The 13058-nt window shown below is 31.4% G+C and overlaps 2 protein-coding genes across 3 annotated transcripts; both read right to left on the bottom strand.

The window, feature by feature from the left end:
* Nucleotides 1-959: 959 nt before the first annotated feature.
* Nucleotides 960-5285, bottom strand: LOC121206326 (MACPF domain-containing protein CAD1). The gene is made up of 7 exons (XM_041077212.1): nt 4283-5285; nt 3285-3523; nt 3013-3208; nt 2841-2918; nt 2190-2373; nt 1918-2081; nt 960-1745 (listed from the first exon to the last, which is right to left on the bottom strand). The coding sequence occupies exons 1-7, from the start codon at nt 4550-4552 to the stop codon at nt 1134-1136; spliced, it is 1743 nt and encodes a 580-aa protein (XP_040933146.1). The 5' UTR covers nt 4553-5285; the 3' UTR covers nt 960-1133.
* Nucleotides 5286-6965: 1680 nt separating this feature from the next.
* LOC121206325 (serine/threonine-protein kinase STY13) lies at nt 6966-10276 on the bottom strand. Of its 2 annotated transcripts, none has more exons than XM_041077210.1 (6): nt 9543-10276; nt 8963-9095; nt 8664-8859; nt 8320-8444; nt 7784-7942; nt 6966-7692 (listed from the first exon to the last, which is right to left on the bottom strand). In XM_041077210.1, exons 1-6 carry the CDS (start codon nt 9704-9706, stop codon nt 7402-7404), a joined length of 1068 nt encoding a protein of 355 aa, XP_040933144.1. In that variant the 5' UTR covers nt 9707-10276; the 3' UTR covers nt 6966-7401. The 2 variants fall into 2 exon arrangements, with proteins under 2 accessions (XP_040933144.1, XP_040933145.1); XM_041077211.1 differs by having other exon boundaries at nt 8963-9066.
* Nucleotides 10277-13058: the final 2782 nt, after the last annotated feature.

Genomic DNA, 13058 nt, shown 5'->3' with positions numbered 1-13058 from the left:
AAAATAACATAATATAGATAGTTTTCAAGCCACAAAAACGAGTTTTGCAAATGAAATGAAATTGTTTATCTAGAAAGTGTGATATAATAGTCTAAACCTTTTTTGATTAGGTTATAAAAGTCGAACTAGATCAGCCAGTTTAATCACTTGAATTGAGAATTAGTTGGTCTAAATATCCAACTATATAACTTGAACAAAAGTTTTAGAAAATCAATCAAAGCAAGAAACGAGAACAAAAAATTCTATAAAATTTATTATCTAATACTCACTTGTATTTAAACATTTTATTGAGCTACTATCACCATTAATCAAGTCATTGACTCAATTATGAAATTACAGAAATACTCATTATTTTAAATTATAATTAAAATTATTATGATAACATTTTTATCTTTTTATATGTTTATATCATATTTAAATAAAAATATGTTGAATAGTATTAAAATGCAAACTCATTACCACTCCGGGCACTCCACCTATATTCATTATTACATTAATTAAAAAAAATTAACATAAAATATTTTATGGGTATGACAAAATTTAGTTTTTTTAATATATGCTCTTTTTGGTAAAATGACTAAAACTACTCATAGCTCTTCCTCAATCTTTACACAACGTACTCGAATCCACGTCCTTGACAACAATGTCTATGCCAATTGACTTAAGATTCAATCAGCTAAATCTAATTTTTTTAATATCTCTTAATAAATTATTTTTGAAAGATTTTTATCTTTTTTTTAATAAATTTACCTTTTTTTCTCAATCATATCATTTTTATGATTTTTTCTTGTTTATTATTAACTATCTTTTATTTTTCTAGATGGTTTCGTATTGGCTATGGCTTTGGCTGTTGAGACTTGATTGTGTATGTTTGTTTTGTGTTAATTAATTTCTTTACTTTTTCAAAAATAACTTTTATATGATTTGAACCATTCGATTGAACCAATTGAACCGAAAAATTAAAAACCGATTCCACCTTCGATTCAAAATTTTTTTCAACCATGCCTTTCTAGATTAGACATCTTCAAAAGTTTTACTACAAGTTGCTAAACCAAAACTGGAACAACCTACACAATTCTTGCAAGCATAGTGAACACAAATGGACATGCAAAAAGAAAAAAGACTGCAGAGATTCAATAATTCAGCAAGGAGTACTTCACTCTCAAAACAATTTTGCCTTTCTCGACACCAAGCTTTCCACCAGTGACCAACCAATGACCCGGAGGATCTTGCGGTCCTTTGCTCATCTCAGACATGTCGACAAATTTTGCCAACTTGTTTACAATGTTTCCTTCCGAGCCAGAACTACCCTCAGTTGCCACAACTTTCTTTGGTTTGTCATCTGGAGTGTGATCCCAAAAAGATCTTCGTACCGTGCAGCCTGGAATCCTAGAGTACAACAGCTTCATGTATAAGATGTTTCTTGACCCAAAATCCCACACTCCGAGTTGTGCTCCGGTGACAATGTAGACACCAGAGAGGTCACCTATAGAGGATTCAGGGTTTTCGATTGGTGCAGTACTAACATGAGAAAAGCTCTTCCATTTCACCGGCACAAACCATCTACTATCTTGCTCCTCGGGTCCTAGCCACTTGGGAGCACCAATCGCCACATGTGTGTCCCAGTGTGGAAGTAGGATCTTTGGAAGAGATACTAAGTATTGAAGATGAATGCTTAGACGGTTCTGCTTAATTCCTTCAAGGCATAACCGCAAGCCTGTTACCGGCTTTCGTCCAACTGAAATCTGCATTTACACTTAGCCCAGATTAGATGCAAAATCTTGTTATAATGGTTCTGGTTACCACTCCTTAATAGCTTTCGTCGGGGTTGAAAAATGCAGTGATTGCAATGCTCTTAGGCACAAGAGGAAGAGCATGACGTTTTAAGATGAGAAAAGTTGTGACATGAACATATACCTGTTCTTGGCTGACATAAAGTTTTTGCCCCATCATGCTGAATCGCAAAGATGGGCAAATAGGTTCCTTCCTTTGGTGGCCAGGAATCGTACCCTGTATAGGAGCCCATATCCTAGGAGTCTGGAACTCTAGAAAATATCTTAGTTCTTCCATTGGAGGTTTGTCTGCAGACAATCAGACTAAGGATTTGAGTTACGGCAAATAGTTTATCATTAGCAATAACAATGGGGAAGAAAAGATTGCATCCGGTCAATCACAAAGAAGTGTATTACATTCAAGATAAAGACTGATGGCACGAATCAAATGCTCCTTTCCAGCTATCCCATCAAGCAGAGCAGTAATAGGATAGAAAGTCATTTCAATGACATCAGGAGAGGATTGGACAGTTTTTGCCCACTGGGTGTGGTTTTGCTCCAGATCATCTCCTCCCCTCCTCCGAAAAATGACTGTAACATCCTGCAACAATGAGAATTCCAGAAAATTAGAAGACTTCATCGAGAACAAGTGAAACAAGGTGTAGCAAGTCACGGCATATGGACTAAAGGGTAAATGGTAAAATAAAGAATTAACACTAAAAGGAAATGATTTGCCAGAGCACACGCCATTAGCTACATGGACCGATTCAACAATGAGAAAAACATAAAAAATAAATGAAACTATCACACGCAAATCATTACCAAAAGCAACCAACCATGACAGACCAATGGGTGCGAACTCACATGCTTTTTGGATAAGATGAAGTGAGGAGACTAGTATAATAGTTTCAGTAGTGGATCTAATTATAAAAAACTTTCTACTGCAAATCAGTTGTTTCACTAATTTTGAAGCATGACAACAGCATATAACTAACTAGCATCTCAAAAATATTGAACTTTAATGTGCAAATTGATTTCCACTAATAAACAATCAAGAAATCTAAATACCTCTTTCCCATTAAGAGATGGCACAATGGTAGGTTGAGGGTATATCCCTTGACTGATGAAAATGCCAGTATCAAGACCCTGTAAAGCTCAAAACTTGTGTTAACTCTACAATAGTCAAGAAAGAAAGACAAATAAAGGATGAAAAATATATGAAAGAAACAGTGGAACTAGCCTTGTCCTTTAACTTTATTTGACCCGAACTTGTAAGGCTGTCTTTGTCTGAAAATCTATGATTTCCGATATCCTGCACGTAGGTTTTAATCTCCATGGTAGACAAAGGTGACGAGTGATGCTGTTTGACGTATATCACATCTTTACCGCCAATAGTTACAGAAGTGATGACATGTGTACCAAAATTTTCAATGAAACTGTAATAAAGAAAGAAATATTAGGAATTGAACCTCTATTATAAGCATTTAACAGTTAACAGCAAATGATCCTTACCTTGACAACGATGACGGGTCCCAGGAAGTCGGGACAGCCCGTTTAACATTTTCTTGCAATACCAATGGGGACTTTGTTAGATGAAACTTGGCAAGTGGGATGTAAAATCCATCCATAGAGAGTGTCTTTGTGGTTGCAGCATTAATATTTGTTGAACCGGTAAAGCTAAAAGCAGAATTGAAACTACCAAGGGGAAAACTACCGGACACATTAGCATTTTTATTAAAATATTCCACCATCTGCAGTTGGTAGTTAAGAAAAGCAAATCAGAAAAAAATGTTAAAAGCAATAAAAATCGTGTCTGGAACAAAGCAAAGCAAAACAAATAATTAGAAGTAGTTTAAATAATGCTCTTAAGCAATTCAATTAGTATTCTCTTTTCTCCTAAAGATCATTAAGCTCATCATAATCAAATAGATGATTTTATGCATTGTCTTAACAATCACCATTGATACGCGATTTAAGAGGTTAATCCCTTGAACCAAATTCCAAACGGTTAAAACATAATTCAGAATCAAACACTAACAATCAAACATGATCTTAGCATACTTTGGTGGGAGATAATACACAACTCCAAGCAGAATCAATCACCAGAGGTTTTAGACTAGCAGTTAACATCAATGGACTTATCTCAAATGGTTGGAGTTTCTTACACACACATATAACCATATATATATACAAATATACATACACATATACATATACATATACATATACATATACATACATTCTTTCTTAATCTCAAATATCAATTTAATTGATCTTTTTCTCCTTTGTTTCTCAGCCCAACTGTCACTTCTGTTTATCACCTAAATTATAAAGACTCCTAACTGCAAACCTATGACCCTAAAGTCAACTTTTTACTATGCTTATCTAACCAAGCCACAAGATAAACACAAAGAACATAATTGTGAATTATAGCAAAGACCCAAAATTTCATGAAAAAAACACAAAATGGGAAACAAACAGAACATTTTAAAAACTAAAAACAACATTACCTCATTAAAATTGAAAACCCCAGAACTGAGACGGCCAATAGGTTCTTGAGAGTTCTTGATATCTCTAGAAACATTGTGGAGAACAGTTTGATCATATAAGTAAATATCCCTACCATGTTCCTCATCGATTTCAACTATCTTAGAACCTGTTACACCTTTACAATACAACAACCTAGTGTCGAAGTTAACATCGAATCCTTTCCCTATGGCTTGCACTGCGTTCATTGCAGTGTGGGTGGCGGGTGAATATCCATTTTCAGTTTCCCCCATTTTTCATCACCTGAATTTAATTCTTCTTCAAATTCCAACTTCTTGCTTGATCAGAAACATACCCAGATCGCGAAACAAGCTCAGGTGAAAAGAGGAATTCCCTGTTGTGTTGAATTCCAGAGAAATCGAATGGAATTGTAAAAGATGTTTTTGGAACTTGAAAAAGAAAAGTGGAAGATGGGTCAAAAACTCAAAACCACAAGCGTTGAAATGTAAAGTTTTGACTGAGAGACTAACTCGGGAGAAAAGATTCGTTTGAGATACGGCGATGAGAGAATCAAGGATTTTACTTTGTGTTGAAAGATCGAAATCCAATCTAATGATTTTCCCTTTTATTCTTGAAATTTGGTTTAAAATTTAAAAGGTAAACTTTGTTTATTTAAAAGGGGGAAAAAAAGAAGAAAAACTTGATATTCACATCCCACTGTAGATTTCCTACCATTTTAGGAGTTCTATATGAATAATTGATACTGAAAATCAAAACCCCCATTGACTCTTTTTTTCTCTAAAAAGGTCTTCTTTTTGGCAGATAGAAATCGTGAACATAATTTTTTTTTTTTGGCATGATATCTTAACCGTTCATTTCTTAGAGACCCAGTCTCACTCTCAGTGATTTTTTTTTCTTTTTTACAATTGAAAAAAAAAAGAAAGATGAAAAATGGAGTGGCAGAGGAATCTTAACTTACTTCAACAACTTCCAGATTACGACAGAGGAAGTAGTAAGAGATAAGCAAACGTAAACATTTATAACTTTCAGTGAAATTTAATTTATTTATTCTCACTTGCTTCCAAGGTTGTTACATAGGATGCAATATGGAAATTTCTTTTATGCTTCCCATCCTTTCATAATTCTACAAATAGCCCTGAATTTTATGCTATTTTCAATTTTGCGACAAAATTGTAGGATCCAATATGTGGATTGTTACGTTTGATATCAAAATATGGCTCTAATACAATTAGATGAGATGGCAATGATCTTCTTTATCTTCATTCTGGTTATGGAGTAACTTTAAAATTTGTATCTAGTATTTACCTCTTAATAGACTAACAGAATACGAAAGATTAATTATTAGACTTATACTAATAAATTAAATGAGAAACAAAATTAAAAAAAAAATCTTTAAAGTACAAGTGATATTTAATAGAAGCTCTTAGAAAAGAATTATAAAATTTGAGATATCAAACTGTACTTAATCTATAAAACACCTTTTATGAATGAAAAGAAGATATTCAATCTATCAAAGTGAACAATATCTTGTAAGTTGATGCGAAAAAAATTTATAATGGACCTTGAGATATAATTATGCACACAATTATCGTTTTGTGTTATGCCTTGTTGATTTGTTTATGAATTCAGCTACTTGCTTAAGCTCAACATGTTATAAATTTAGAAAAGGTTAAATAAAAATATTTAGCATGAAAAATAAATTTGAATAAAAAATTAAACTAATTTAAAATATGAGTTAACCAGACCCGTTTTCTAATGTTTTTAATATATATATATATATATTCATTTATAACATAAATTAAATTTATAGCGATGTATAATATTATAAAATGTTTAAAAATATCAAGATGTCTATATATAAAATTTTAATAAATGAAAAAAAATATAAAACTATTAAATATCAAATTAATAAATAATACAAATATCTTTATAAAAAATTTAAAAATAATATAGACGAGTTTAAAATAAATTTAAGTTAAATTTATGAACAAAGTTTGATAAAATTTTAAGCCCATATTTTAAATCAAGCTGAACTTGGACATGCATAAGATATATTAATATTATATTTAAACCCGACCTAAATAAAAAAATTATAAAACCTTTTATATAATAAAAACCACTATATTTTGATTATTAATAAACCTGTTCATGGACAAACTACCAACCCAATCTTGAAGGCCCAAAAAAAGTTTTAAAAAGTTTAAGCAAAAATATTAAATCCTAAAAATGAATTTAGACAAAAAATTAAATCTATTTAAAATATGAGTTGATCACTTGTAAATTCAAACCCGAATTCGACCTAATTTTAAGTTTATAATAAATTTTATATTTATGTAAATTATAGCAAATAACAACTAAATCTATATTAAATATATAATACTACTCTATCATAAACATTAAAATAATATTAAGATGACTTTATAAAAAATATATAAATTTATTAAATATTAAATTAAAATAGTATAAATATTTTTTAAATAAAAATAAAAACTAATATGGATAGACCTAAATGGGCTTGAATTAATCTTTTAAAAATATAAATAAACTTAGACAAAATTTTAAATTCATATTTTAAGCCAAAGTCAAGCTTGAATAAATATAAAATATGTTAATATAAAACTTAAACCCGACCCAGTCTATTAACACTTTTTAGCTATCAATCATTAATAATGCCTTAAGCAAGTATCCAATCAAATGCATGCCTTCGCATTAAGAAAACATAAACAAGAGCCAAATGCCCACCAGTTCATATATCATTTCCCCTCACGGACGAAAGAGCAAGTGGTTACTGGTTTCCAATTAAGAAAACGGGCTATTACTTAACCAAATAGTTAAGTTTCACTCTAATTTCCCTCTCTTTTTTTCTTCTGATGAATGTAACATTTGATATGAACAAAACAATGTGAATCCCCTGTGTCTTCTTTACAATAAAGTCAACTAGACAGTGTAAAAGATGCTCTATTTTTTCTTTTTATTTTGCCATTAAAGTTAACCCCCACCAACATCCTTCCTACATTTCCTTCATTTGACGGTAACTAAGAAGAGGTTAAGTTAAAACATATATATCTAATTTATCCCACGCCAACTTTCGAGAAAGAAAGTGTTTTCAAAAACTTTAACCTCATTGAGAGTTCCTTGTCTTCTTGGCAGTGAACAGTTGGCGAAGGAAACCAAACTTCCCCTTTGTTCGAACAGATAACTCGGTCATGGTTCCATTACTAGTTTCTGCAGTCTCACTGGTGTCAGATTCAGGTATGGATGGTGAAGGAGGCGTGAGTGTGAAGAGAAATGCATTCAGCATACGCATTATCTGGCTGAAGCTCGGCCTCATGTTAGGGTCTTCAACCCAACAAGATTGTATGACAAACGCCAGATCAGGTGATATATCCTCTGGAAGGCTAGGTCGCTCTTGCTGCATGCTCATATGGCATCAAACTAGTCAGTTATCTGTTAGTTTAAAAATTTTATCATGGATGACAAAAATGTGCATTAAAGACTTGCACCTTAAAAGCAGCAGCATAAGCTGCCTGCAAATTGGACATGCCCTCAAACGGCATACGATTGGTCAATAATTCCCATAAGACAATTCCAAAGCTGTAGACATCAACCTTGTTGTTGTAATGTTTTTTCTCTCCCTGCCGTAATGTCACCGTGCTATACAACTACAATGACACAGGTTGAAATAAAGAATGATAACCAAGTCATAGATTTTGTATACAAAAGTTAGTCTACTCGATAGAGATTACTTTGTTAAACAAACCATAACCATGAAAAAGCGATGACAAAAAAGTGCCCTATATTATTATCAGTTGTTGTCCAAAGCTCAATCTACAGTAGTGTCAAATACAAAAGACATAAGACCTCTAAAGAACATACCATGACATACAGGGTGGTGATGATATCAAAAGTTGACAAGAAATTGCAGAGAGGAACTTAAATGCTGAAACTAACACAATGAAATCAACAACAAAAAGAAGCTCCAATCTTCGTTGTAAACAAGTTTCTTTGACCATTTTGGTAATGTAGTAGGGGCACTAACCTCAGGGGCCATCCAGCGATAAGTCCCAGTCTCTGCAGTCATCATCTCTGTCACAGATTCTTCCCTCGCAAGACCAAAATCTGCAAGTTTAACAGATCTCTGGTTTGCCGTAAGCAGCAAGTTGTCTGCATTACCAAATTTCCCAGTATATGAGGAATTAGTCAAAGGACTTGAGATATAGGTACTGAACTATGAACAAACGTATTACATCGAAGAGGAATTTACAGTCCACATTCTGCTTTCAATGGCACAGATTCAATCCAACTCCTAATCTGAAGTGACAAAAGCAGGCCTTTCTAGTCACTAATAAATATTTGTAAAGAAAAAGTATGCTCAAGATGTACCTGGCTTTAGATCCCTATGTATAATCCCATTGGCGTGCAGACAATCCATGGCTCGAGCAATGTCTAGTGCAAAATTCAAAGCCACATGAAGGTCTAAAACTTTCGGACGGATGCTAACTAAATACTTCCGAAGGGACATTCCCGGTAATAGCTCAGTAACTATTGCCATCAACGGGTCCTTACAAGCACCAAAGAACTGCCAAGCCAACAAATTTCCCATTGCGGGTGAGAAACAGATAACCGATAGATTCCATCAATGATAAAATTCATATTTGCATTTCAAGCTTAAAGCAGTTTACCTTGACAAGGTTCTCGTGTTTAACTCGAGACATCATGTTAACCTCGCGAGCAAAACGACTCTCGAGTGCAGCTCTTTCCTCCACAGTACTCCCACGGTGAAGAACTTTAATGGCAACAATCCGATCACCATACCTGGAAAAATATTAGACTCACCCCTATGTAACTAGTAACCTCGGTACACAATCTAAATTCTTACATTCTATTCCCTTCACAATGTTTCACTTTAAAAAACTTGACAAATTAGGATACAGCACCCCATCATAAACAAATCATGATTTCTACAAAAATTCGTACAGAAAACAATAAACAATTAAAAAGGGGTAGCAAATGTTCTTCATATATTGACTTCTCCTGTTACATCCACACCAGCATGTAGCAAAAAATTTCCTTGATCTAAAACAGTTTAACTTTGTTAATTTGCAATAATTAACACCAAGAGTTCGGATTACAGCACAAGGAGAAAAAAGAACTCTACAATTTAAACTACCATGAACTGAAGGCTTTATTTTTTTTTAAGAGAAAATAAAAAGAGTGGATTATTAGTAATATTGTTTTTGGCAGAGGTGTTTTGATACTGACCTTCCTTCGTAAACTTTTCCATGAGCTCCTTCTCCGATTTTGGAGCCGATAAATAACAATTTCGGGTCAATGAGCAAATTGTGATCGATGGTCAACTCTTCAGCAGCCGTTACGGAGCCATTTGAAACGATGACGTTTCTCGTTTCTCCTTCGCTGTAACTCATAGTTGCAACTTCCGCAACTTTTTCCTTTATTTTTTTTTCTTTTTTGTTTTCTAAATTATTCCAGAATTCCTCATTTCAATCAATTTTTTTTCCTTTTGCAAAATTATCTTAAAATCCAAAGACTTTTCCTTTCGATTTCCACATCACCTTCAAACCATCCAATTCAGCTCCTTTCAAACTCCGGTAACAATTTTTATAATCTTCTCCTTTTTCTGGACTTTCGCTTGATCTCCAAGTTTCTTTTTTTGAAGATAATGGAAATGAAACCCTAGGAAGAAAAGGAAAAACAAGATGAAACAAAAGCAACTCACAGTCCAAGCAAAAATAGGGGGGGGGGAAGAAAAGGCTTAGACGGAGAGACGTAAGCTTTTCACTTAAAACATGGAATCTTCAAAATATCGAAGAAATAATCGATTAATAAATTGAAAGAAGAGAGAAACTTTGAGGTTCTTTTTATGAAGTTTTTTTTTTTTCCCGATGAAGATAAATATTCTGAGGATTTTCCTATTTGTTTCCGACGAGGAGGGTTTTAAAATTTTTATTTTTGTTTTTTCAAAATTGTTAAGAGTGAAAAATTGAAAATATAGTAATAAAATAGTAGTAAAAGAAATGGGAAAAGGGAAAGGGGGAAGTAGTAATGGTTTTGGAGGAAAGTGAAGAACCAATTAAGTAAGGACACGTGGAGAGCAGAAGCTTTTTTCATTAAGAGGCTCATTTTCATAGCATCAGAGATTTAGACGTGGATGGAGGCCCTCTGATGGAGCTCTCGTACGGAGACAAATCTCCTATCCCGACGCCGCTCGGCTCAGCTCGGCTTATTAGTCTCCTTTTTGTCGTTTTCTCTCGCGCTTTAAAATAATTAACCGAAGTAATTTTCCCTTTTGAAAATATTAACCTTATTCCCACCAGTCACATCACCCCCTAAAATATTAATTAATTAATAAAAAATAAAAATTGACCCTATTCCCACGAGTTGGAAATAATATTTATTTATTTATTTCAAATAACTAATATATACATATACGGATGAACTTTCAAAAAGTAAATAATAATATATATTCTTAACTCAAAGAAAAAGGAAATAATATATTATAATTTCCAATATATAAGAAAAGATAATATATTATCAACTTCACAATTTCTTAATATATTTTTTAATTCAAATAATAATTCATTCAACAATAAAATAATTTAGTGTTATTTAATGTCGTGAGTCAATTCAATATTTATTCATTATAAAAATTACATAAAGAAAGTAATTTACTGTTTATCACTCCACTTAACTTCTTGATTCATAAAATGGAAAATAGTATGTATGTAATTATATTCAAACCTATATGCTTCAAAATATTGCAACAATAATGATGTCAAAAAAATTAAGATTAAATTGATATGATTTAATTATTAAATATTTTTTTATAAATATATTTTTAATATAATATTATTTTTCTCATTCACATCTTAGAGCAATAATTTTAATAAAATTATTATATTTTAGCATTTGATCCGGCTATAATCAATTATGTTTAAATATGATTGAATCAATTAAGGTATCAAAAAGAATTAGTTAAATCGAGCAAAAAATTACTGTACCAAATTTTTATTTTATTTTTAATAATTTATTTAATTAAATTGTACTAATCAACCGTACCAGTTGGATTAAAGAATCAATGACTTGATCAATTCCACAATAGATCCAATTTTTGAGAACTTTTGTTATAATTATAATTTTTTTTTGTTTTTATTTAAAAATTATTATTTCTATTTAAGATTAATTGACCGCTTCTCAAGTGTAACCATCAAAACTTTTTTTTTCCTTTATCGAATTCTCTCGTTAACTCAATTTAGGTTGAATTTCATTGCACTTGTTGTATAAAGTTATTAATGTTCCACCATTATAGGGAAAGAAATTGTGTAAAAACTTTTTTTTAAAAATTTGTTTAGAAATATTTTTATTTTAAAAGTGTTTTTTTCTCAAGATTATTTTTTAGAAATAATACTAAATAGATTCTAGGGGTTTTTTTGGATGGACAGTTATCTTAAATGTAATGTGTTTAATTCTTATCTCATATTATAATATTTAATTTTACTGTCATCGTTATTTTTATTTGATGATAAACACACGAATCATCTAAATTACCTAGGTCCGTGACTTTGTTAACTTTGGTCCGCATGGTAATTTTACTCCAGCTTACTTGTAAATTTTCTGTATGAGATGAAATAATATTTTGTAAAATGAAAAAATTATGTATAAATATAAAAGGAAAATGAAAAAATAAGAATTCGTGAAGGGCGAAGTGAAGCCACGTGGGTCTGGCATCTGACTCCATCAAAAAGAGTGGGAAAGGTAGACCCCACAAATCTCAATCAGCAGCAGCAACCCGCCATCAGATTAGATAGCGAAAGGAGTAGGTCCCCATTGGCTTTTGATCTGATGGCTCTGACACACTCATCTTTATTTCATTCGTGTGAACCACCTGCTTCCATGTCACACTCTGGGCTCCACTTTTTTATTATTTATTTGTTTTTAAGTTGTTTAACACGTGCCAATATTTAAAATAAAATACAATTCTATACAGTGACCCAATTTAGTAAGTAATTATTTTGGATGCGAAAAGTAAAATATTTACATTTTTCTGTTTTTCTTAATAAGTTCAACAATTAATTTTTTACATTTTATAGGCACATTAATGCTGTTAAACGCTGGCATCTTCAATCAGTAATTAAGGTAAAAAAAATTATTACCAAAAATTTACATTTTAGATGCTATAATTAACAACTATTTTCATTTTAACCACTTCCATCAATTTGAGGTTAAATAATATTATTTTACACACATTTTAATTAAAAAAAGCTTGAAAGCAAAAATAAATTGACAAATTGCAAACAAACAAAAAAAATTAAAATCCATTTTATAAAGAACAAAAATTTTATTATTGAACTGATAATACTTCATATTTGGGTTTCATTGTGTATATATGTCAAATTTTTTTGGTTAATTCGTTAAATAGTCTATTTTTTAAAAAAATTTAAAAAAATAAACCAATTTTAAAGAAAGTGTACTAAAGTGCTTCTAATTAGATGAGCTTTGCTGCCAACAATACATTATTAATGCATTATTTATAATTTTTAACACTGATAATTCATGTTAAATATAAATAAATTGATTTTTTTCTTTTTAAAAAGATTTATTTGTCTTTATTTAAGTTTTTGTTGTATTAAGACGGACAAAATTTTATTTTATAACCGAAGAATTCTTATGTCACTATACCACCGATATCACGAAAAAATAATTATTATTTTGTTAAAAACAACATCTAATTAATAATTCACAACTTGATATTAAAATTAT

Source organism: Gossypium hirsutum, chromosome A09 (assembly GCF_007990345.1).
Source record: "Gossypium hirsutum isolate 1008001.06 chromosome A09, Gossypium_hirsutum_v2.1, whole genome shotgun sequence".
Taxonomy (NCBI): Eukaryota; Viridiplantae; Streptophyta; class Magnoliopsida; order Malvales; family Malvaceae; genus Gossypium; species Gossypium hirsutum.
The sequence above is the reverse complement of the archived record's forward strand: the minus strand, read 5'-3'. Positions and strand labels throughout refer to the sequence as shown.